The sequence below is a fragment of the Gorilla gorilla genome, chromosome 17 (assembly GCF_029281585.2).
Source record: "Gorilla gorilla gorilla isolate KB3781 chromosome 17, NHGRI_mGorGor1-v2.1_pri, whole genome shotgun sequence".
In the NCBI taxonomy this organism is placed as follows: domain Eukaryota; kingdom Metazoa; phylum Chordata; class Mammalia; order Primates; family Hominidae; genus Gorilla; species Gorilla gorilla.
The window spans coordinates 63,339,218-63,363,708 of NC_073241.2; the positions used below are offsets into that span (position 1 = coordinate 63,339,218).

The window sequence follows — 24,491 nt, forward strand, 5'->3', positions numbered from 1 at the left end:
TTGTGGAGCACAAACTCCAAAAGTTATTCAAAGGCCAATTTCTCATGCAGGAAGGAATAGAGAGCTTTGTTAACTCCTTACCCACATTGATTTCTGTAATAACCTTCTACTGGTGTCCCTGCATCCAGTTTTTTTCCCTCTTCAATCTATTCTCAGCCCCCATCATTATGTTAAAATATAAATCAGATCACATGACTTCTCTGCTCAAAACCTTCTAATGGCTCCCCATATTACTCAGAGTAAAATTTAAAAGTTCTTAAAATGTAAGACTCTATATAACTTGGCTTTCCACTATCTCCTTAAACTCCTCTCCTATTTTCCTCTTCCTTGAACATTCTGTTCCAACCATGTTGACTGTCTTGCTGTTCCTGCAGCTACTAGATATATACTTGCCTCAGGAAGTTTTCACTATATCCCTCTGCTACATGCACACATTTCCTTCACTTCTATTCAAATGATACATTTTAATAAAGCCTTTTAAACTTGTGATTCCCTAGTTCTAAAGGGAGTCCCATGTCTGGCCTTCTTTATTTCTCTTAATAGCCTTTAGCATATTCTTATATACCTATGGCCATTATTTTCTTTATTATATGTTTACACCCACAAAAGACAAAGATTTTTCTCAATTTATTCACTGTTTTTCTTCAGGAGGACCAGATACATATAAGTACTGAATAAATATTGGTTGAACTTATTGGATTAATGCTTATTCAAATTTAAATATAATTTGTTAGACAGGAATATTTCACTTACATTCCATTTTAATGTGACTTCCTTTACTTAACCTCTTTTTCATCTTTCAATAAACACAATTTTCTAAAAATTTTGCAAATAATCTAACTAGTCATTTATCTAAATATTTTAAGGAAGCGTGACATCCAATTTAGTATTTTCAAAATGTAAGGATAAGAGTTATTTTTCTAATCTAGTTATAAATTTTAAAGGATCTATTTCTTTTGTGTAAAATACTTATGATTTTTTAGAAGCCAGAAGGGATCAGCATATGTGGGCGCATTGTTGGCACAAAGTGGATCTTCTTACATTTTGGCCTAGAAATAAACATATCAACATCTAAATGAGCTTCCTACAAATAATCTGACAGCTCTAACTAGTTAATGAGACATTTAAAAATTTTTTTCAACTATATAATGAATCATGAAGATAGTTTTTTTTTTTATCATTCTCAGGGATGGAAGGACATTAGTATTTTCTTAATTGTCATTGATATCTTTAACCCAATGATTTTATTACTATTTATTCAATTATTTATATGTAGCCATATGGCAATATAAAATCCAATATTGCCACTGCACTAATATGAATTTTTGTATGGAGTATACCCTGCATAACATCTATTGAGATCAAACAATTTTATAAATATAGCTTGGAGGTTAAACCTGCTTAAATACAGAGGAAAACTAAAAACTTGATTTGAGTTTTATGAATAAAGTAAGTTCAACAAAAAGTAATTTTAAAAGAATGCAATCATAGCTTAGCAAATAATTCTGTATTTGAAAAACAAACATTTAACCTCATTTCCTGTTTTAGAGAAATTTCAAGGAGATAATTTATTAGCCTGAGGACCTGAACCTGTTGCTAATATAAATAACCTGAATGCATCTATTAACTAGTCAACAAGGATGTACTAAGCACCTATTGTATATCTGCTATTGTTATTTATTTTGGAGAATATAAACCATACATATATAACTTAGTCCCTGCTTTGACATAGCTTCAACCAAAATGGCTAGCTAACTAGAATCCTACAGAGTATTTAAGAAATATGTTTTTAGTGTCTATACATGCAGCATGTTGCTAAATTTTCACTATACAAATTAAATAGGATAACTTAAAACATCAAAACACTTCTAATTAAGAATGACCACAGATTGTCTCTAGGAAATGCACAGAAGTAAATAAATAATATATAGAATAGCAGTTAATTAAAAAATAACTTTAAAATTTACATAAGGTTTGAATGATGGAGAAATGATAATACTTGAAATACCCATTAACTCTACTTTTCTGATTGCCATGCAAAATAGCCTTAGTACTTAAATTTCCTTAGAATCTCAAAATTATTTCGGATACTTTACTGTGAACTTACCCCCTCTGAACTTTGTAGCACTTTACCAAGGCCAGCTCAGTGATGGTCTACTAAGGAAAATGTAGCTTTCTTGGGAACAAACAAATTCCCACATAACACTAAGACAGAGGTGTTAAGCAGGGGCTCTGTATTGTGGACTAGGAGTTTCTGCTCACTTTTTCCATCTGTGCAACCGTGGTGAGATTCATTCATTAAAAAATAAATTACTGTCTTCAAAATGCCATCATGCTTAATATGATAGTCATGGTTATCAAGCTTCGTTCCAATTTGTAAGTAATACAAATGTAGATGTTTTTATTTTACCTCATCTTGCTGTGAGTTTAGCAGCTGCAGCTTCATGTGCTTCATGTAGGCCATGGTAATTGGCATGTTGTAGTCAATCATGCTGGTCACCAAAGTGGGAGGTTTTCCATTATCTGTAATAAAACATTTTTAATGGGTAATGAAAGTGATACTGCATTCTACCTGTAATTTTAAAATGATCTGTTTCTCCAAATTGAAACAGGATTTTAGATATCAAGTGTCTTAAAGCATGGTAGCATTATAGTTGGATGGTAGAAAAAACAACTAGTAAGGTTCTACAAAGGTGTATTGACACTGTTTAACAGTACTAATAAATTATTTATAAATGCAGGGGAACTTTTAAACATCCTGAATAACAATAAATAAACCTAATGTGGTTACTAACACAATTATTTGTATTTTTCTTCTTTGCTTTACTTTCTATATGTATTTTTTGAATGCCGAAGGAAATCTGCTCAATTTTTTGCTTTTGGCCATTCTATTTAACCTTCGAGACACAGGAATGAGCCAGCAAAAAATGTATCTCTGAGACTGATATAATCTCTGAGAGGAAGTCATATTTAGCTAAATAATTTTCAATAATTTTAATCAGAGCTAAAGCCAAATCATAATTTTAATGTAAAATTTTTTAGTAAAGAAACTCCACATTATTCATAATTTTTAGAAATAAGGAATCACTAGATTTAAAAAGACATTGATAGAAACCAATTTCCTTGCTGAATATATCTAAAATGGCATGAAATACATATAATAAATGAAAATTAAAACATTATTACAGGGAAAAATGTTATTTGCCACAGCTGAAACTGTCTTTCTTCTAAGAATGGGCACTGAATTACTTTATAAGTGGATATTCAAAATTCACTGCCTCCTACTTGAATAAATGAGATGATCTGACTTGTTGAACTGTTTCAGTCTACCACGTTTTTATAAAAATGTGAGATACAAATGGCCATTATGAATAAAATTACTTTAAATCTCACTATTTGACACTGCAGCTACCTTTATGATCTGTTCCATCTGGGTTTAAATGCATTCTTTTCTGGCACTCTGAGCAGCTCATTAGAAATCGTGTCACCGCTTCTCTTGGTAGGAAGGCATAGCTCTCTGAAATCTGAAATGATTCACAAAATACAGGTGTTATTATATAAGCTGACTGAGTATGATTTAACAGAAATGATCATTGTATTTCCAAATAGGACACGTTATTCCATAATGGCAGGAAGCACAATGAAAGCATGCATTGCATACCATGCATCATTTCAAGAAATATCTATCAAACTTGATTAGATGTCTTTTAACAAAAGCCAATAATGCCATGTGGAGACAAAAATCAACCACATCTCGATGGGCATCTGTTTATATTTTGCATTTCTTTTAGGTAAAATAATCACAGTGTACAGATGTCCTAGTGAATTTTCCTTATTATTAAACATTGCCAACATTGTTTTTAAACTTACTGCTAGCACAATCAAATTTGTATCCAATTTTAAATACTCTTTTTTGTAATTTAGCCCCAAGTAGGAGCAATAAACTCTGGATTTTGCACAATGAACATTTCTTCATTGTTGCTTTTCAAAATATTTTAAGTGAGAATAAAAAATAAATTCAAACAGAACTTATGTATATATTTACTGCAGTGAATCATCCCTTCCACAGAAAATGACACATCTGGAAATGCATTTAGGCCACCTATTTCATTCATTTTATGTCAATTTTTTATAATGTATGTCCATAATAGCTCACACTGACTTTCAGAGCAAGCCTTTTCTGTGGCCTATATAGAGCTTTGTTTTCAGAACCATGATCTAGAATCAAGTTAGAAATCCATACTACCATTACAGTAATTTTATAAATATTAATTTTCTAAAACCAAGTTCTCTCATCAAAGCAAATAATTCCTTACGTGAAACTGATAGATAGTTGAATATCTTTAAATAAAAGCTGACAGTGACTCAGACAGTGCTACTAAGAAGTCTGATGCAGGGCTTCAGTTTTCCACCATAGCACTAACATTTTACATGAAATATAAGATAAGCAATAGGAATAAATGAGTTGCAAATAAGACATAAATGCCACAGATGATTTCTTAGGTGCATCTATAGCCCTTACAAACACTGATGTATTTTAAATTAGTAAAAATGAGGGAAAATGTGCAACAAATGTATAATTGAGTGTAAATGGGTGCTAGTTCTCTTAGTGGTGATGGAGTCAACTTTGCTTAGCCAGGCTATAGAAGCAAAGCCTTGAGAAAACCCCATATACTAAGATCCAAAATTGTAAAGCTCATTTTTCTCTTAATTTAATATTAAAATCAGTTTGTACCACACAGCCTATCCTATTGACTATGACTATTGACTATTAAGGGAAAAGAAGCCATAAGAATACTGAAGAGGAGAAACAGGCTTACAATTAAAATCTGCCATTGATAATCCATATTCAGGTCATTAAAATTCAACACTCTTAGGGGTTGAAATACAGAACTCTATTCAGGTCATTAAAATTCAACACTCTTAGGGGTTGAAATACAGAACTCTTATTTTTAAATATTATATTGACAGAGTAAGATATCCAGATTTCAAAAAATACTGCTTCAGACTATGCAGTTATTGTGTGAGGAAAATGATCAGAACAATTCTAAACTATTTTGTGAAAAATTTTATATTATTTAATAAGAAAATATATATATAATTTAGGTTCTCATTCATTTTCTCTCTCTTTCCCTATAAACACATACAGCATATATGAATTTGAATCCTATTTTTCTGTTTTTACAGAGGGAATAAACACTTCTAACTGACTTATTTCATTAGAGATCATTATTTTCTTACTCTCTGAAGAAATATTTTATACTAATTCAGAAGAAAAAGTCTATAATGCATGTTCCATCCTTATATTTTATATTTCAAATCACATCAAGTTATAGTCCATTAGAACTAATGTGTCTGACCAGTAAATTTATTATCAAGTAGGATTTTAGGTAAAGGCTCCATTGGTTTTTCTAGATTTCTATTAAATTTTTTATCTACTTCATAAAAGAGAAATATTTCATTGAAAGATAGGTAAGTGCTGGAGTTGGAGAGACACTCCATTGGCTTCCACGGTCCTGATACTTTCTGAAATCTTCTTTTTTCCCCATGCTAATGAAGCACTTGTGTAGAAAACCCTTCAGGATAGATTTATCCTGAATCAATCCTATGACTTGTCTAGCAGCATTTAGCCCCAAATCAATTTTTCTTGAAATTATTAATAATCATATCACATTAGTTTTATAGCTTTACTCTGAAAAATACTACATGTAATGGTCAAAAATATGTTTGTGTTCATGTATACATGTGTGCATAAAATAATACAAAGCCCACTTTGTATCTTAGAAAATATTTTTAAGCAAATATTTTATCATATTATTCTTTCTGGTATGGCTCTAACATAGTACTTGCCATGTCACTATCTATTACATAACATAAAAGCGCTTATTTGGGAATAGTTTTCTTGGTGTTTAGAATTCATGTTATAGGGACACCTGCCATGGCATTCCACTCCCCTTGAATCTTTTCTTCCCCACCTCATATTCACTGGGGCCCACAGACCACAGAGTCCTCCTATGCACAGGGAAGAAAGATCCTCCAAGCAGGCTTTTCACATCTCATACTCATTTCTGAAAAAAAAATATTTCTCCTGCAACGCACGTAAAGAAAAAAAAAAAAACTTTTTTCCCTATTCAGAATCTTTTCTCCCAGGCCTATTCGAAATTAAGAGTCCTGGAATTTTCAGGAGTCACCAAGATGGTGAAATAGGAGTTTCCAGCATTTGTCCCCTCACAGCAACATGAACTTGAATAACCATCCATGCACAAAAATACCTTCACAACAACTAAGGAATCCAAGTAAGTGATTACAGCACCTGAGTAGAGCATAGAAATAAGAAAAGACTCAATAAATAAGGTAGAAAAGACGGTTTCACATTATATATGTCAACTCTCCCTCAAACCCATGCAGCACAACTTGGAGAAAGAAGTTCTCCACATGGTTGAAGGAGAGTGAAGTGAGCACTCAACTTCAGCTTCACTTTGGACCCTAGCAACAGACCCTCCATTACACTCAAGGCACCAAGTATTGAAGCCGTTGAAGTTAAGTTGTTATCATCTTAAAATAGTTTGTTATAAGTTATTTTATGTGAGTGCTATGGTAACCACAAAGAAAAATTCTGTAAGTAGATATGCAAAAGATGAAGAAAAAGTAATCAAAACATACAACTACACAAACATCATCAAATCACAAAGGAAGAGACCAAGAAAGGAAGAAAAGAAAAATAGCCATAAAACAGTTAGTAAAATGTCAGTAGTAAGTCCTTATCTATCAATAATTACATTAAATATAAATGGATAAAATTCTCCAATCAAAAGTCAGAGTGGCTAAATGAATTAAAAAAAAGAACTAACTATATGCTGTCTACAAAAGCATCACATTAGCTATAAGTGGACACATAGGCTGAAAGTGAAAGGATAGAAAAATATATTCCATGCAAATGGTAACCAAAAGGGATCAGGGCTGGCTATATTCACATCAAACATAATAGGGTGCTTGTTAAAAATTGTCACAAGAGGCAATGAAGGTCGTTAAATAATGATAAAGAAGTCAATTCATCAAGAAGATATAACAATGGTAAATATATATGTACCTCAAATCAGAGCACCTAAATATATAAAGCCAATGTTAATAGAACTGAGGGATAAACAAACAGCAACACGTTAACAGCAGAGAACTTCAATATATCCCTTTCAATAGTAAATAGATAGTTCAGACAGAAAATGAATAAGGAAACAGCAGACTTGAACAACACTAGAAACTGAATGAACCTAATGGACATATACAAAACTTATCACCCAACAGCAGCAGAATACACATACTACTCACGTGAACAGGGAATAATCTTCAGGATAGATCATATGTTAGGCCACAAAACAAGTCCTAACAAATTTTAAAAAACTGAAAACGTATGAAAAATCTTTAGAGCACACTGGTATGAAACTAGAAATCAATAATAGAAGAAAAATTGAAAATTTTACAAATATGTGAAAATAAAAAACACACTCCTGAGAAAAGAAGAAATCAGACAGGAAATCCAGAAATATCTTGAGTGCAACAAACTGGGAACACAACATATCAAAACTTATGAAATACAGCAAAAGCAGTTCAAACAGGGAAGTGTATAGCAATAAACGCCACGTTAAAAAAAAAGAGCCAGAGGTGGTGGCTCATGCCTGTAATCCCAGCTACTTGGGTAGCTGAAAAGGAAGGATCATTTGAGGCTAGGAGTTTGAAACTAGCCTAGGTAATATAGTGAGATTCTGTCTCTAAAAAAGATTATAAAAAGTAAAAATTCGTCGAGCACGGTGGCATGCACCTGTAGTCCCAGCTACTCAGGAGGCTGAGGTGGGAGGATAGCTGGAACCCAGGAGTTCAAGACTGCGGTGAGCTATGATCATGCCGCTGCATTCCAGCATGAGTGACAGAGGGAGAGCCTGTTTCCTGTTTCTAAAAACAATAATAATATTAATGAATTAATTTTTAAAAGAAGAAAAAAAGATCTCAAATAACCTAGCTTTATATCTCAAAGAAGTAGAAAAAGAAGAACAAATTATGGCCAAAGTTAACAGAAGGAAATAATAAGGATCAGAATAGAAATAAATAAAAACAATAAAAAAGATCAATGAAACTTGAGTTATTTATTTTTTGAAAAGATATACAAAATTGACAAAACTTTACCTAGACCAAGAAACAGAGAAGAATCAAATAAATAAAATTATAAGTAAATGAGGAGATATTATAAATATCAGAGAAATACAAAGAATCACAAGAATCATGAACAATTATATATGCCAACAAATCAGATAACACAAAAGAAATGCACAAATTCCTAGAAATGTGCAGCATACCAAGACTGAATCATAAAAAGCAGGACATATGCACAGATCAATAGTGAGTAAGGGATCAAATCAGTAATCAAAAACCTCCCAATAAAGAAAGTCCCAGGACCTGACGGCTTCACTGGTAAATTCTACCAAACATTCCAAGAAGAATTAACAATAATCCTTCTCAAACTCCTTCCATCCCCGCCCTCCCACAAAAAAAAAAAAAAAAAAAAAAATACTGGGTAGGAGGGAACACTTCCAAGTTCATGTCAGCATTACCTTGATACCAAAGCCAGACAAGGACACTACAAAAAAAGTTTACAGCCAATTTCTCTGATGAACATAGATGAAAAACTCAGCAAAAACTAGCAAACAAAATTTAAAAGCACATTAAAAGGATTATACCCTATAGTCAAGTGGGTTTTATCACTAGGATGCAAGGATGTTTCAAAATACACAAATCAATAAATGAGATTCACCATGTTAGCAGAATGAAGGATAAAAGTAATATAATCATCTCAATAGATTCAGAAAAAGCATTTGACAAAATTCAACATCTATTCATGATTAAAACTCTTAACAAATATGTGTAGAAGAAATGTACCTCAATATAATAAAAGCCATATGTAACAAGCCCACAGCTAATGTCATACTCAGTGGTGAGAAAATGAAAACTTTTCTTCTAAAATCAAGAATAAGACAAGGATGCCCATTTTTGTCACTTGTGTTCAATATGGTACTAGAAGTCCTAGTCAGAGTAATAAAAAGTTAGAAAAAGATAAGCCATCTAAACTTGAAAGAAATAAATAAAATTTTCTTTGCTTACAAGTGAAATCATCTTATAGACAGAAAATCCTAAAGACCCCATCAAAACAGTGTTAGAACTTATAAACAAATCCAGTAAAGTTGCAGGATAAAAAAAATCAAGATACAAAATCAGCTGAATGTTTATAGATAACAATGAACTATACAAAAAAGAATAAGAAGACAATATCATTTAAAATAGCATCAAAAATAAAATAAACTAGAAAAACAATTCAACCAAGACGATAAAAGATATATACAATGAAAACTATAAAAAAGAAAGAATAATCTCTGACAAATATACCAAGAACACACAAAGAGAAGGGATAATCTCTTTAATAAATGGTATTTGGAAACTGGATATCCAAATGTGGAAGAAATAAATTGGCCCTTGTATCACACCTTATACAAAAATAAACTTAAAATGGATTAAAGACTTAAATGTGTGTGTATGTGTGTGTGCACACATAGAATGTGACAACCCATAGAATGGAGGGAATTATTTGCAAACCATACATAATAAAGGGTTAATTTCAAAAACATATAAAGAACTCAAAAAATTTCATAGCAATAAAACAACCTGATTTAAAAATAGGCTGCTATGTTTTGAATGTCTGTGTCTTCTTAAACTTTTTCTTTGAAACTTAATCCCCAGTCTAGTAGTGTTGGGATGTGAGGCCTTTTGGAGGCTCTACTCTCATAAATGGGATTAGTGCCCTTATAGAAGAGGTCTAAGGGGGCTTGCTTGTCTCTTCTGCCCTTCCACCAAGAAAGAAAGCATCATCTACGTGGAATGATTCCTTGTCAGACACTAAATATGCTGGTAGCTTGCTCCTGGGCTTCCTAGGTTCCATAACTATGGGTAATAAATTTATATTACTTTTAAATTATCCAGTCTAGATTATTTCATTATAGCAGCCCAAACAGACTAAGACATAGGCAAAAGACATGAATCGGCATTTCCCTAAAGAAAACATACAAATGGCTAACAGGTATATGAAAAAATGTCGAACATCACTAATCATCAGAGAAATAAAAATCAAAACCACAATGAGATATCACCTCACACCTGTTAGGATCGCTATTATAAAAAAGTCAAAGACAAAAAGTATTGGCAATGATGTGAAGAAAAGGGAAGCCTTGTACACTACTGGTGAAAATGTAAATCAACCCAGCCATTATAGAAAACAATATGGTGGTTCCCCTAGAAATTGAAAATAGAACTGCCAAGTGATCCGGCAATTCCATTTCTGGGAATATATCCAAAGGAAATGAAATCATTATCTCAAAGAGATAGCTGCACTCCTATGTTCATTGCAACCTTATTCACAATAGCCAGGATATGGGGACAACTAGGCCAGGTACGGTGGCCCACACCTGCAATCCCAGCACTTTGGAAGGCTGAGGCAGGTGAATCACCAGAGGTCAGGAGTTCGAGACCAGCCTGGCCAACATGGTGAAACCTTATCTCTACTAAAATTATGAAAATTGGCCAGGTGTGGTGGCAGGTACCTGTAATCCCTGCTACTTGGGAGGATGAGACAGGAGAATCACTTGAACCCGGGAGGCAGAGTTTGAAGTGAGCCAAGATTGTGCCACTGCACTCTAGTCTGGGTGACAGAGCGAGACCGTCCCCCCCAAAAAAAAAGATATGGGGACAATATAAGTGTCTACTGATGAATGGATAAAGAAAATATGATATAAAATATATATCAATATTTAATTTTATATGTGTATATATACATATATATTTCATGTCATTACACATACATAATGAAATATTATTCATCCCCAAAAAAGAAGGAAATCCTGTCATTTGCAACAACATGTATGAACCTGGAGATTATTATGGTAAGTGAAATAAGCCTGACACAGAAAGACAAGCATAATCTCACCTGTAAGTGGAAATTGAAAAAGTCAAACTCATAGAAGCTGAGAGTAGAATACAGTGGTGGTTCCAGGGGCTGGAGGGTGAGGAAAATGAGGAGATGTTGGTCAAAGGGTACAAAGTTTCCATTATGTAGTATGAGTAAGTTCTAGAGATCAAATGTATAGCATAGTAACCGTAGATAATTCTGTAATGTATGCTTAAAATTCATTAATAGAGTAAATCTCAAGTGTTACCACATGTACCCACAAATGGTTACTATATGAGGTGATGGACATGCTAATTAGCTTGATTGCAGTAATAATTTCACAATGTATATGTGTAGGAAAACACGTTGTACACCTAACATATATAAAATCTGTTTCTCAAGACAGGGTCACAGGGTCTCTTTCTATTGCCCAGGCTGCAATCACAGCTCACTGTAGCCTCAAAGTCCTGGGCTCAAGTGATCGATCCTCCTACCTCAGCCTCCCAATTAGCTAGGACTACAGGTGCGGACCACTAAACCCAACTTTTTTTGTTTTGTTTTGTTTTGTTTTGTTTTGTTTGGTTTGGTGAAGACGGGGTCTCATCATGTTGCCCAGTCTGGTCTTGAACTCCTGGCCTCCAGCAATCCTCCCATCTTGGTGTCCCAGAGCTCTGGGATTACAGGCATGAGCAACTGCACCTGGCTACAATTTTCATTTACCAAGTATGCCTCAATAAAGCTAGCAAAAAAGGAAAATATCCTAGACAAGCTTCATTACTGAAGTTCTTAGCATGGTGGCTCACACCTGTAATCCCAACAATTTGACAGGATGAGCCTAGAGGATCACTTGAGACTAGGAGTTCGTGACAACCCAGCCAACACAGATCCTATCTCTATATAAAATTTTAAAAATTAGTTGTGCATGGTAGTGTGTGCCTGTAGTGTCAGCTAGTCAAGGAGGCTGAAGCAGGAGGCTCACTTGAGCCCATGACTTTGATGTTGCAGGGAGCTATTATTATGCTACTGCACTCCAGCCTGGGTAGCAGGGTGAGACAATGCCTCTTAAAAAAAAAAAAAATTAAAACAGTGTCCTGTCCTTGGAAAATTCTTAAATTATGGTATATTTGAATAATTACATTTCATAATTAAACTTTTATGATGAAATACTGCCATTTGATTCTGTGGGCATCTTTATTTAACCTAATTCAGAGACAGCATTGAAAGCCTATGTGCCAATCCTCTTCCAACTTGAGGCCTATATTAAGTACCTCTATGACTCTTACCCTAATGAAAGGCCTGTTCTCATTTGCTGGGAATTAATGTTTGAAATGTTAAATCAATTTTAAATAGATGTTCATAAATGGTGATAAAACTCAGGGACATGTCCCTCAAGGTAGCCCATTTATCAAAGTCCTAATATCTTTCTTGCAATATGTAATAGCAGTTGCAAATAAAACCTAGAAGGAACAGAAATTTAAAAAGATTTTGATTCAGATACTAAAAATACTATTCTACTAATATTACAATTAACTGTGTAAAATACTATAATCATTCATAAATGTCATAAATGTCTTGGGCCCAGTTTTCCAATGTGAATATTCTGCTTCTAGATGGAAATTGGATTTTGAATATACAGTACAGAACATTTTCTAGAATATTGGTAAGAACATGTTTCACTTGAAAATGTATTCTTAAAAATATTTTTATATTTCAGAAAGATAAAGAGTATTTCCTTAGAATTTGTTTATGAACACAGAAACACTGTCCCTTGATAGTGATAAGATACAAAATATAAAGAATGGATGTTAGTCTTGATCCCTCTTAACTAAGCACTAAAAAAATCACAACTTCCATGTGACAAACCACATATTAAATATATTGCTCACAACAGAAACAAACATGTTAAGGATGAACTGGAACATGGCCACATTGAACCTTAAAACTAATGACCTAACATTATTTATCAAGTAAATAATTATGGGGAATTTATTTCTTACAAATGTTGTTTTCTATGAATCTAGATTTGTTTTCTTATGTTTATATAATGTTACACTTTTCACTGTGGTTTTACTACCATTATTTTAGCAAATGGTTAAAACAGATTTTCCAGTAACTTTTTGATAAATTGGTTGACTGCTGTAAAGAGATGAAATGAATTGTCGTTGTTACACAGCAGAGGGCAAAGTAAAATGGTGGAAGTCAAACAAGGATTTCCCAAATACTGGTCTATTTCTGTAAATTTAATGGACCATGGGTGGCTTATCCAACAGACAAGACAAATGCTAAGGGCCCAGGGAAAGCAGACAAAAAAAAAATTTCAAGAAACCCAAAGTATCAAAATGTCATCACAGAAAAATTCAGTGTTTGTTAAACTATCTTCAACTTGAGTCATGGGAAAGATTTGTTATTGTTATTATTTTTTAACCTTGAATTGAGAGAGAAGGAAGGAAGAAACTAGCTAGGCAAATAGGGCAAAGAGTCCTCGGCAGAATTTCTGCTCTAACAAAGAGCAGCCTGGAAGATCAGGCTGCAGACATAGATAAGGAAGCAAGTTCGAGCACAAAGACGGAGCCTCCTGTGTAATTAGCAAGTTTCACATGCATACAGTGGGTCCCAGTAAGCACTGTGGGCCCTAGTGAGCACATTCCTTTCCTTTTTTGGACATACACCAGTAAGGAAGCTGGAAGCTTGCATGAAGGTGGTGCATGCAGCTGCACCAATCGAAAGAACTACCTTGGGCCAGTCACACCCACCATGGCCAGGCACATCACCCAAGCTGGAGTGGAGTAGCATAATAATAGCTCCCTGCAACCTCAAAGTCATGGGCTCAAGCAAGCCTCCTGCCTCAGCCTCCTTGACTAGCTGGACTACAGACACAATCTACCATGCACAACTAATTTTTAAAATTTTGCCCACCCCGCTCCCCCTTAGCACATGCACAGTGGGGAAAAGATAAGCAACATGGAGTAACTTAGGCTAAAGACCTGCCTGGGCAATAAAAGGTTGGGGTGGGGACTGCCAGAGTGTCACACCCTATGCAAATGACACACCTAGTCCTAATAGGTTTTTTACGCCCTATGTAGATGAAATACTCCCTCCCCAGTAACTTGCTTATAAAAACCCTTGCATTTCCCTGAAGAATGGCAATCCTTTTTGGGGGACTTCTCTCTGCAGCAGAGAGCTGTTCTCTTTTTTTTTTTTTTTTTAATTTTTTTTAATTTTTTTATTTTTTTATTATACTTTAAGTTTTAGGGTACATCTCTTTACTTTGCTTATTAAATTTCTGCTCTAATCTCACCCTTGGTGTGTCCATGTTCTTGATTTCCTTGGCAGTGAGACAAAGAATTTCAGTGTCACCCCAGACAATGAGGCCATTTCAGAATTATCTACGGTTGTGGAGTGGGGGAATTTGGCACAAGGTACGTTTTTCATAACTTACCACTTGTAAAGGCCTTAATTCATTTGAGTATTGGGAAACATGGATAGTGTTTTCAGTGTAAATATTACAGTCTAAGTCCTTTAGGACTGGAATTCATCAGTAAAACAGAAAATAATAGATTAAATTATTTCCATAAATTAGAAGTAGAAATGACCTCTACCATCCAAAAAGTATAGTAATACTTCCATATAAAAGTAATTTAACCACAGCCTCTTTTGATGGACTGAACAATAAAATCAGCCTCTGGAGCAATAACAGCACAACATTAGTGATCCAGTGACAAACTTTTCCACCTGCAGAAAGCTCAATGATCAAGTTCTATAAAGGGCATGGTTTCCTATCTTCCATCTGTGGGTTATAAAAGAAAACAACAAGCAAACTCTTGGGAATACCTTACTGAAAATCCCATGGACAAATATACTTGTCTACTTGCCAATGTTCTGCCTTTCGGAAGAAAAAAATGGTACTTTAAGAAGCCCTACAACTATAAAGCCAAATACTGGCCATTCCTGAGTATTACTAGCCTTCGCCTTAACACAATGCAGTTAAGGTAAACATGTAAGTTATCCAAAAATCTGAAATTTTAAAAGCAACCACAAGCAATCTAATTTCCAAAACTCATCTTGTAAATTCAATAATATATAATACTAAAGTTTTTTCACATTTTCTTTTTTAGTATCAGAGTCTTCAGAAATAAATGACCTTTCCAACTTCGATCTGAAGTAACATAAAGTTAGAAAAATTGAAGAAGTTAATTAATCAAAAAAATTTAATAACAAATTGTTGTTTTGCTCTATTTTTTCAGACTGTGTATCATAAGTATGTAATGTAAGTTTATCTCCTTAACTCAAGCCATAAAATAGTGCAAATTAAGAGAAAAAAATAACGGAAAATAATTTTAAAACATGGGGAATTTGACCATGTCTTCTTTTCTCAGTCCCAAGTATCCTTCCTCTCTAATTGCAACAATGTTTCATTTCTAAGTTATTCAATAAAAAGGGTTTCTAACTATTCAGTTTGTATTATATATACACCTGCAAACCTCTGGTTCCTGAAATGGTAGAGAATTTGCAATCCTCAAAATTAAGATTCTCGTTAATTACATGACAATTATTAGTTTTGGCTTCATTACATGGATGAAAATGTCACCAAGCAATCTATGTCTGATTGTTTTCCACTAATTGAGTACTTAGTAAATGGATTATGCTGAATCAGAACTTTACATGAGTTTCATTATTTAATCCTCACAACAGTCCCACGAACAGATTACCATGATCACTATCATGATCTCTGTGTAACAGATGAGGGAGCTAAGCTTCAGAGAGGTTGTGTATTTTGCCAATTATGTACAAGAGACAGGACTCACCTGCTATTGTGGTTTCAAAGCCTATCACTTTAACCACTGTTTTACAGCCACTCCTAGTTATCAGTATTGAAAAAAGATAGAGATTGTTTCATCCATAAAGAGCTGGGATATTAACCTCACAGCATAGGTTAATTATTCTAAAATGTTTATAATGCTCCCTGGTGTGAAGTTCTTTATAAGTGTAAAATGCTCTAACTAGTTTGGGGTGACCTTTCTGAATACAAGGGTCAGTCAAGCACTCTGTACCTTGTCTCAGGTTACAAAGCTTCTCAAGAACAAGTCAGACTATGCAGTAACAACACAGAGCTCCGCCTGGAAAAAATTAACAGGCCATCTGTTCCATTCCAGCAAAACTGAGGACTAAAATGATGGCTTTGTGACAATGCTGTAATGTTTTAGCAGCCAGTCAGTAAATGCGTTGGACTTCCATTTTTAATGGAATTTAGGAGAGGAATGTAAATAACTGCCTCTTCCTAAAGGAACAAGACATCTAACTGTAAGAAATTCGCCAGCAGAGAAGCCATTCTTGGTCTAAGATTTGAAGCTAATGTGTGAGCTGAAATAAAGCCATCACATAACATTGGCAAATCATGAGTAGTAACAATCACTTTATAAAGCAAGCAAACAAAAATAAGCTAATCAAAAGATTTATCAACCAAAATTATACAATTTTAACCTAAATTCACTAGTGTAATAAAAAAATGATGAGTGTTCCTAAATATCAGTAGTTTGAAAATGTAACTTGGTGCTTTGGTATATTGTGCTCCTTTTCAGATACTGAACTTTAGAGCAAACAATAATTAATATAATCACACAAATTTTTAAAATCACCTTTCTCCACCTTTTGTTTTTAAAATGAATTTAGAGAATAGCAATAATGGCTTTATTTAACTAGAATAATTATATGAACACCATAGTTTTTGGCAAATATCAAACTGTATGTACCTAAAAGAATTTGCCCTTGAGGCCAAACTTCTGACATTTTCTCTTATCAATATCCTGCAGCTCATGGATAAAGAATAAATTAGAAATAATCTCCTAGTGGAATTTTTTTATCTTACTAGATTTGAGAAAATTTGTATCACAAACCCTCTGCAATATATGTAACTAAATTAAGATATAGAAAATTTATTTGTAAAACATAAAATTGAAATTAAATTGAACAGAGCCTATAAATCCAAATGTTATTAAAAGCCTGTATGTCCTGATTCATAAACATATAGAACACCAAACTCCAGAGCGGCCTCTATCTGAGGAAAATAAATCTAGGCTCTATGCATATCTTCAATTCAAGGAACATCTGTCTTTTTCCGTTTTATATATTGAATATCTTTGCATTTAGGACTTTAAAAAGTATGCAATCACTGTCACATTTGAGCCCGAGTGGAATATAATGTGATAACTTACATTAGCTATGACTTTGATAGTTTTCTAGATGTGTTATAAAATTGAAATGCTCAGACAATAATTTTCTTTTCTATTAAAATATATTTTAACCCATTTGTCCATGAAAAAGGATTAGCAGTGTACATCATTTTACTACTGCAGAGGAAATAATTAATTTGCAGAGATGTGTAAGGAAACAGTCTTGCAAAGATAAAGACATTTTCAACTACATATTTATTTATTCAGCAAATATCTATTGAATGCATAGGCACCATAATTACCCCTGAATACTACTCAATACGGTTCTACAGCATTAATGTGCCTGGATATATCAAATTATTGGAATTATCTATTGGTAGTTATTTGATTAGTTTCAAAGCAACTCTGAAAAAGGCTTTAATCAGGACTCAAACAGAAAACTCTCAGATAAAAAGTTCTTGTCTAGCAACAATCAGTTAGACAAAAGACAGACATACTGGCCTGCCTAAACAAATTTGTAATCACTGTATCTCTCAAAAATTTTTGCTTCGGAATCCTAACTACTTATCTATCTATAGATAGAGTATCTATCTGACCTTTGAATGCCTGTTAAAGACCAGAAGAATTCCTGTGCCTAAATGATGTTTCCAATAGCAAAACCAGGAAACTGCCAGATTTGCACAATCACCCCCAAATCCCCATGCTCCCTGGTGGAGGATTCTTATGTTTTCTTTGAGTTCCTATCAATCCTGCAGTACTGCTTGTTTTGCTATGACTCAGGCAATATTAGCATTACTCCAATGCACCATTTGTAGAAAAGCACTGCCCACATTTTCTTTTTCTCCCTTCTTCTCTGATCATGTTCTCCCTCAGTCTTCCCACCCGTTCATCTACCCTTCCCTTTTTTACCTAGTTGAGATGGGTGATCTAGCCCAGTCAGGAGTATCTGGGTTGATTTTTTTTTTTTTTTTTTTTTTTTTTTGAAAAGGAGTCTCGCTCTGTCGCCCACGCTGGAGTGCAGTGGCGCGATCTCGGCTCATTGCCAGCTCCACTTCCTGGGTTCACGCCATTCTCCTGCCTCAGCCTCCCGAGTAGCTAGGACTACAGGCGCCCGCCACCACGCCTGGCTAATTTTTTTGTACTTTTAGTAGAGACGGGGTTTCACAGTGTTAGCCAGGATGGTCTGGATCTCCTGACCTCGTGATCCACCCGCCTCGGCCTCCCAAAGTGCTGGGATTACAGGCTTAAGCCACCGCGCCCGGCCTGATTTTTAAATAGGATTAAGTTTGCTAGATAAAATATAAGACACCTAGTTCAGTTTGAATTCTAGATAAACATACAATATTGGAGCCAAACGTATTACAAACTATTGTTTATCTGAAATTCAAATATAACTGGTTATCCTGTGTGTGTTAAATCTAGCAGCCTTAAAGACTATATTTATCTAATATGAATGAAAATGTTGGTTTGAGTCTGAAGGTAATTTTAACTTTGGAAAAAATTGTTATGTCAGGAAAATCTAAGGATATACCAAAAGCAGAAGTGATAGGGTAGGTGGAAGCAATTATTGGAGAGTCTGCAGGCAGCTTGAAATCATAGTGCCTATTTAAAGCAAGGCTTTCCAACATTCTATATCGACAGTACAGGTATACATACATTTTACATCATAAGCTAGCACATATACACACTCATAAAATCAAACTGATCATTTCTACTCTCTTCTCTATTTCATTTTTAAAAGTGATCACAGCCCACTAAATTAACTTGATGAGTCATAAATGGATTATGATATCTAATAAAAAAAACAGTGGTCTAAAGCAGAGGAATGCACTCTGTCCATCCAAAGTTATTTTGTGGTGCTGAGAATTTGATGAGTATGTGGTCAAATTTAAAATAAAAGTAGGCAAATCTGAAGAAGGTATAAAGCAGGCAGGAGTATTTTTAGATAGTTCAAGTCAGTTTGTCAGACGGATAAAAACAATTTGGAGATTTGAGGCAAATGCATTCAACACAGAGTAAAAGAAATGAAAAGTGAATGTGCTACAGAGGCAGGAAGTCAGTATTCTCCAAAGATAGGGAAATGGTACAAGTGCTAGACCAGAGGCAAAAACAGCTTAAAAGAAGGCAAAGCATTTCACCATATGATATAAAGAAACTAGAGGAGGAAAACATATACAGGTAGCAGCATTCTAGGGCACCATCAGATGAATTTGGTACTATATCAGTATACATTAGTAGACTGAAGTGTAATCAAGCAGAAAACAGAAAGTGGTTTACGTTAAATTATAATTAATTTTCAAAGCACTGAGATCACAGGCATGTGCCACCACATTCAGCTGTTATTTCTTATGATTGAATATTTGGCTGCTAAGGAAAAGATTGTCATAACAGAGAATTCTTATATTAGATGAAAAAATAAGCAGATGGGCAATGAAAAAGATCTTTTTCATACATGTTCACTAATCATAAAATAAAGAGAATTCCTAAATATTGCATTAAATAAGATAACTCAGCAAAGTCATTGTTTATAGAATTACTTGTGACATGAAGAATTACATTAAAAGACACAATTACTTACATGGGAGTGTGGAAAACCTCTTCCTGTCTTGATTTTTCCTGAAGAGTATGTGTAATATGATACATTTATATTTCCCTTGGGCCCTAGGGGAGAACCACAAAGAATGCCACTTTTCTGGTCTAGAGTTCATTGGCATGTTCAAAACCTCCTAGACTTCTGTTGCAACTCCCCTTGTTAAAGTTTACCTTTCTTACACACTGCGGGTCAGTGGGGAGCAAGCATTTCTTTTTGAACACATATCCAAGAATACAGTTGCTGTAGCCACTCAAAGCAGGCAATAATTAGCCGTCTTAGGGAGACAGAGAAAGATGGCAAAAATTTCACTTCATTCTGTCAGGGACTCCAGTAATTTGCATATCGTTCATGTATTTATGCAGGAGGCAAAGTGCAGAGTCTGTGAGATGATGACAGTGCACTATGGTTGCAGAATCAGTTGTCTGAATTATTGAATTGCTCAACAACTGGCAAATAAGAAACACATTTTTCAAAGGTACCAAGGAGAGAACTGGCTATGTGGTTTCCTTTATAAAATGTCTCTCAACTGGGAGTGTTTACTGTTCTTACTAGGTGACTTTTGCAAATAGAGAACAAGAAGGCATTTTGGTTATTACAGTATCTGGGGTTTGGTGGTGCTGAAAATTAACATATTATGGGATATCAAAAGGCCTGGAGTACTTGGGACAATGCCACCTGTCTGCCCCTAAGGCCTATATAGCCCAATTGAGAGATAACACTTTAGACTATGTAAATAATTAGACACTAATGAATATATCTGACCAAATATATCACGTCTATGTATTATTTATTGACGAGAAAAAGCACAGAAAGATAGAAATTTCCTGTTCCAAATTCCAAATTCTCAGAAGAGCAACTAGGTTACTGACTCAGTTTCTTTCAGAATTCACCCGTAACCAAGGAACTAAATTCAGCTGAGGAAAGTGTTCACTCTGAGAGGACATTCCCAGGAAATTGAGGGTGGAGGGGAAAATGGGGAGCAGACGAGATAAATGGATAAAAATAGGTAAAAGCTGGTTCTTTACTTATCATAAGACAACTAAGTCTGCTGCTCATAATAATATTTAGTTAATAATATTCTCAAATTTGTGAGAAAATCATAAATGAAGACATGGGTGGGTGTTATCCATAGGTCACTAAGGAGCATAGTAGACACAAAAAAAGAAGTTAGCTTTTCATTACCTGATTGAGAGGGGGAAACAAGCAATTTAGAACATCTGTTACCCCAAAAACAACTCCATATTAAAAGAAAAAACCCATCTTTCTAGTCACATTATTATAATATCTATAGTGTTTGAAGCAATTATTATGTTAAAACTTTACCTATATTATTTATGGCCCTAAAAACAACCCTACAAAATAATAACATGCCAACATCACACATGTAGAACTTACACTATCAAGATTTAAACTCAAGTCTAGTTGGCATCAAAGCTGGACCATTCTGTCTCCACAATCTCATGCCAGTCTCCCATGTCTTACATCTCCTTGCTATTATACTCTGTGCAAATTCATTACCTATATAGTTATTTATACAGGTGCATACATGCAGGCACTTTAAGAAATTTGGTCATTTTATTTTTTTTTACACTATCAGAGCAGCAAGGAAAACAAACCTCTTGATCTGAGTGAGAATCACCCACTAGGAGGCATTAACCAGCTACTTTTTAAAGCCGCATTGGCTCCTTTTCACCACTAGGGAGCACTAAAGTAGTAATTTACGAGGCTGTCATAAAGAACTAATGAAGTTTCTCCAAAAGGTAAATTATATTTCAAAGAATATTCACTGGGATATTATAATTTAATATAAAAATTATTGATGATGTGGTGTGTGACACTAGCTGATGATAAACTTGTTTGGATAAGCTTTTACGTCTTTTTTTTTTTTTTTTTTTTTTGTCTCCACTACCAAGAAGACAGCTTCTGAATCTTAACAGATTTGCAGTATTACTCTGGCCACTGCGATGAGCAACTACACCTATATGAGATATATAATTCAATTTTAATGAATGGCAGTAAGCTATTCTTTTGTTTTAGGATTGCTAGTTAATAAATTTAATTATCATGCTGAATTATTTTTAACTGTTTCCTTCTGAGATGTACACGTCTGACAATAATCTGAATAATATTCAGTAGCTGTAGCTAATATTTAGAAATCACTTGTGTAAAACCCATATATGTTTGTGTGGATATGGGGTGTGTGTGTATGTGTGTAACTGATAAATAAACCAATGTGAAAAGTAATGTGTTTATAGTCTACCTCAAATGAGATATCATTATATATGTGATAACCATATATATATATAGTTCTCTCTCTATATATATGAGAATATATATAGTTCTCTCTCTATATATATGAGAATATATAGAGAGAGATCTACATCTTTCTATATTTATATCTATATAGATACAGAGAGATATACCTACATATGTATATATAGATATATATCTATATATCTAATAGATATATATGTATACATAGAGAGAGAGATAGATGGATACATATATGTCTATATAGATATAGAAAGACATAGATTTATTTATCTATAGATAGCTATAGATATATCTAGATATTTTATATTTATATAGAGAGACATAAAGCAAAATAACCTAACAAAATTATCTGTAAAATATCTACATTTGAGTGCTATTTTATACTGATAAACTCTCTAAGGTAAACTAGCTATAAAATACAATTCTAGATCACAGATTTATTGTGTAACAGTGTAAATTATTAATGAGTTCAATACTGGACAAAGTTTACCAAAAATTTGAACTCGGAATAGTTCATTTAAAGTTTTTTCTATCTCTGTTAGACATCCAGAACAGCAGCTTATTTAAGGTACTCTAGTCTGTAATAATAAAATGGGGAAAAAACAATGCATCTGCATTAAAAAAGGCAGGAACCTATATTTGTCTGTTGTGTTATTTTGCCTTAATTTTCTTTCTACATTAAAGAATTTGGCTACAGAAATGAAATTAAGTTCTAAGCCTGATAGAGATTTTCTTAGTCCCTCTGCTTCAAAGACAATCTATACTTGCACTAAGATCCGTGGCAAGAAAGGGAAAAATTCAAAATAGTAAAAACAAGTGAAAGAGACTCAAACACACAGTATTTTTATATTCTATGAGTGAATCATGCCTAGAAAGTATTTTTTTCTGAGAAATGTATGTAATTCTCAGTTTTTCATTTAATGATATTCATTTATTTCAAAATATACTCTAACATTTTTAAATATTTTGAATAGATATAGTTCCCCTTTTTTTGAAAATAAAGATTTTGCTATGGAGTTTGCTGAGACTTCTTCCTCATCTTGATGACATGCTTCTTAACTTTTAACTGTCAAACACATACCAAATGCTATTAGGTGTGATGCCACATTAGGACTCATATAAGAATCAAGGCTTGGTGCGATGGCTCATGCTTGTAATCCCAGCACTTTGGGAGGCCAAGGCAGGCGGATCACCTGACTTCAGGAGTTTGAGACCAGCCTGACCAACATGGTGAAACCCCGTCTCTACTAAAAATACAAAAAAATTAACCAGCCATAGTGGTGAATGCCTGTAATTCCAGCAATTTGGGAGGCTGAGGCAGGAGAATCACTTGAACCCGGGAGGTGGAGGTTGCAGTGAGCTGAGATCATGCCATTTCACTCCAGTGTGGGCAATAAGAGCAAAGCTGTCTCAAAAAAAAAAAAAAAATCAGACAGGTCCTATGCTAATTGGGAGGTCAATAGATTGCTCTATGCCAGTAACTCACATTTTCTTTCTATCTCACTCCTGACTTGAGTTAAATTTAGCTAGAGATGAGAGACAGAAACAAGTATGTTAAATGATCATATAAGGTATCAATGACTGCTAGCAGCTTAATTGATTCTCCACCTTCTCTTCTCTAATGATATTTGAATTTTATATAAAAATACAGGGGTCAATGGTTTAACCCAAATAGATTGCGTTCTAATTGTAAAACTTGAGGCACTATGACACAGAAGGAAAATGTGCTTGAGACCAAAGACTTCCTGGCATGAATGAAAAAGGTATGTAGATAAACCCCTATTTCAATACTGTTAAGATCTGCAAACTCTACAAACTCTGTCTTAGACTACAGAATTATATCATATATGTGAGTGAATTGTGACCTATGCACAAAGAGGTTAAATGAATTGTTCAGAATTCTTGAGTTTGACTTTAGTGCTATTTTTCCACACCATATGGCTGCAAATTTGGTTAATTAGTCCCATTATAAGTTGACAAAAATTCTGGGAATTTTTACATGACAAACTAGCAGAAACTGGTGCAAGTTAGAATATTCTATTTAGCAATAGAGACAGTGAACCAATAGATATTTATAAAAAGAACTAGGCAAAAAATAATGCTAACTAGGGTTTTAAGGTTAAGTGTCCTAGATATGATAGTATAAATATTTTCTTTGTTAATGTTCAGAGTAAGGCTGTAGAGATTCTACATGAATATGTTACTATTCTACAGCATATCTCTGGAAAGGAATATTCCATTCATATTAAAAGCATTTTTTTTAAAAAAAGAGACAATTTTATTTTTTTCCAGAAAACTAATTTGAAATTAGTTTAACAGATTTAATCTTTGGGAAAAGCAAATGAAATAACTGAAACTCTTACAAATTTCATTTGGCAGGAGAGCTCCTAAACACAAGAACTCTGGCCTTTCCTCATGCTTTCTTATAAACCCAAACCGTGGACTTCCAGGGATAGTGACATCTACAGGA

The 24,491-nt window shown here is 34.0% G+C and overlaps 1 protein-coding gene across 11 annotated transcripts in view; it reads right to left on the reverse strand.

Moving 5' to 3' along the window:
• Positions 1 to 24,491, reverse strand: part of NOL4 (nucleolar protein 4) — a 384,666-nt gene that overhangs the window by 261,354 nt on the left and 98,821 nt on the right. For all 11 annotated transcript variants that reach the window (XM_019014258.4, XM_055368017.2, XM_055368018.2 and 8 more), the window contains 2 exons: positions 3,413 to 3,524; positions 2,411 to 2,523 (listed from right to left, as the gene is read on the reverse strand). In XM_019014258.4, coding sequence (XP_018869803.3) covers positions 2,411 to 2,523; positions 3,413 to 3,524 — 225 coding nt within the window. The remainder of the gene's footprint in view (positions 1 to 2,410; positions 2,524 to 3,412; positions 3,525 to 24,491) is intronic.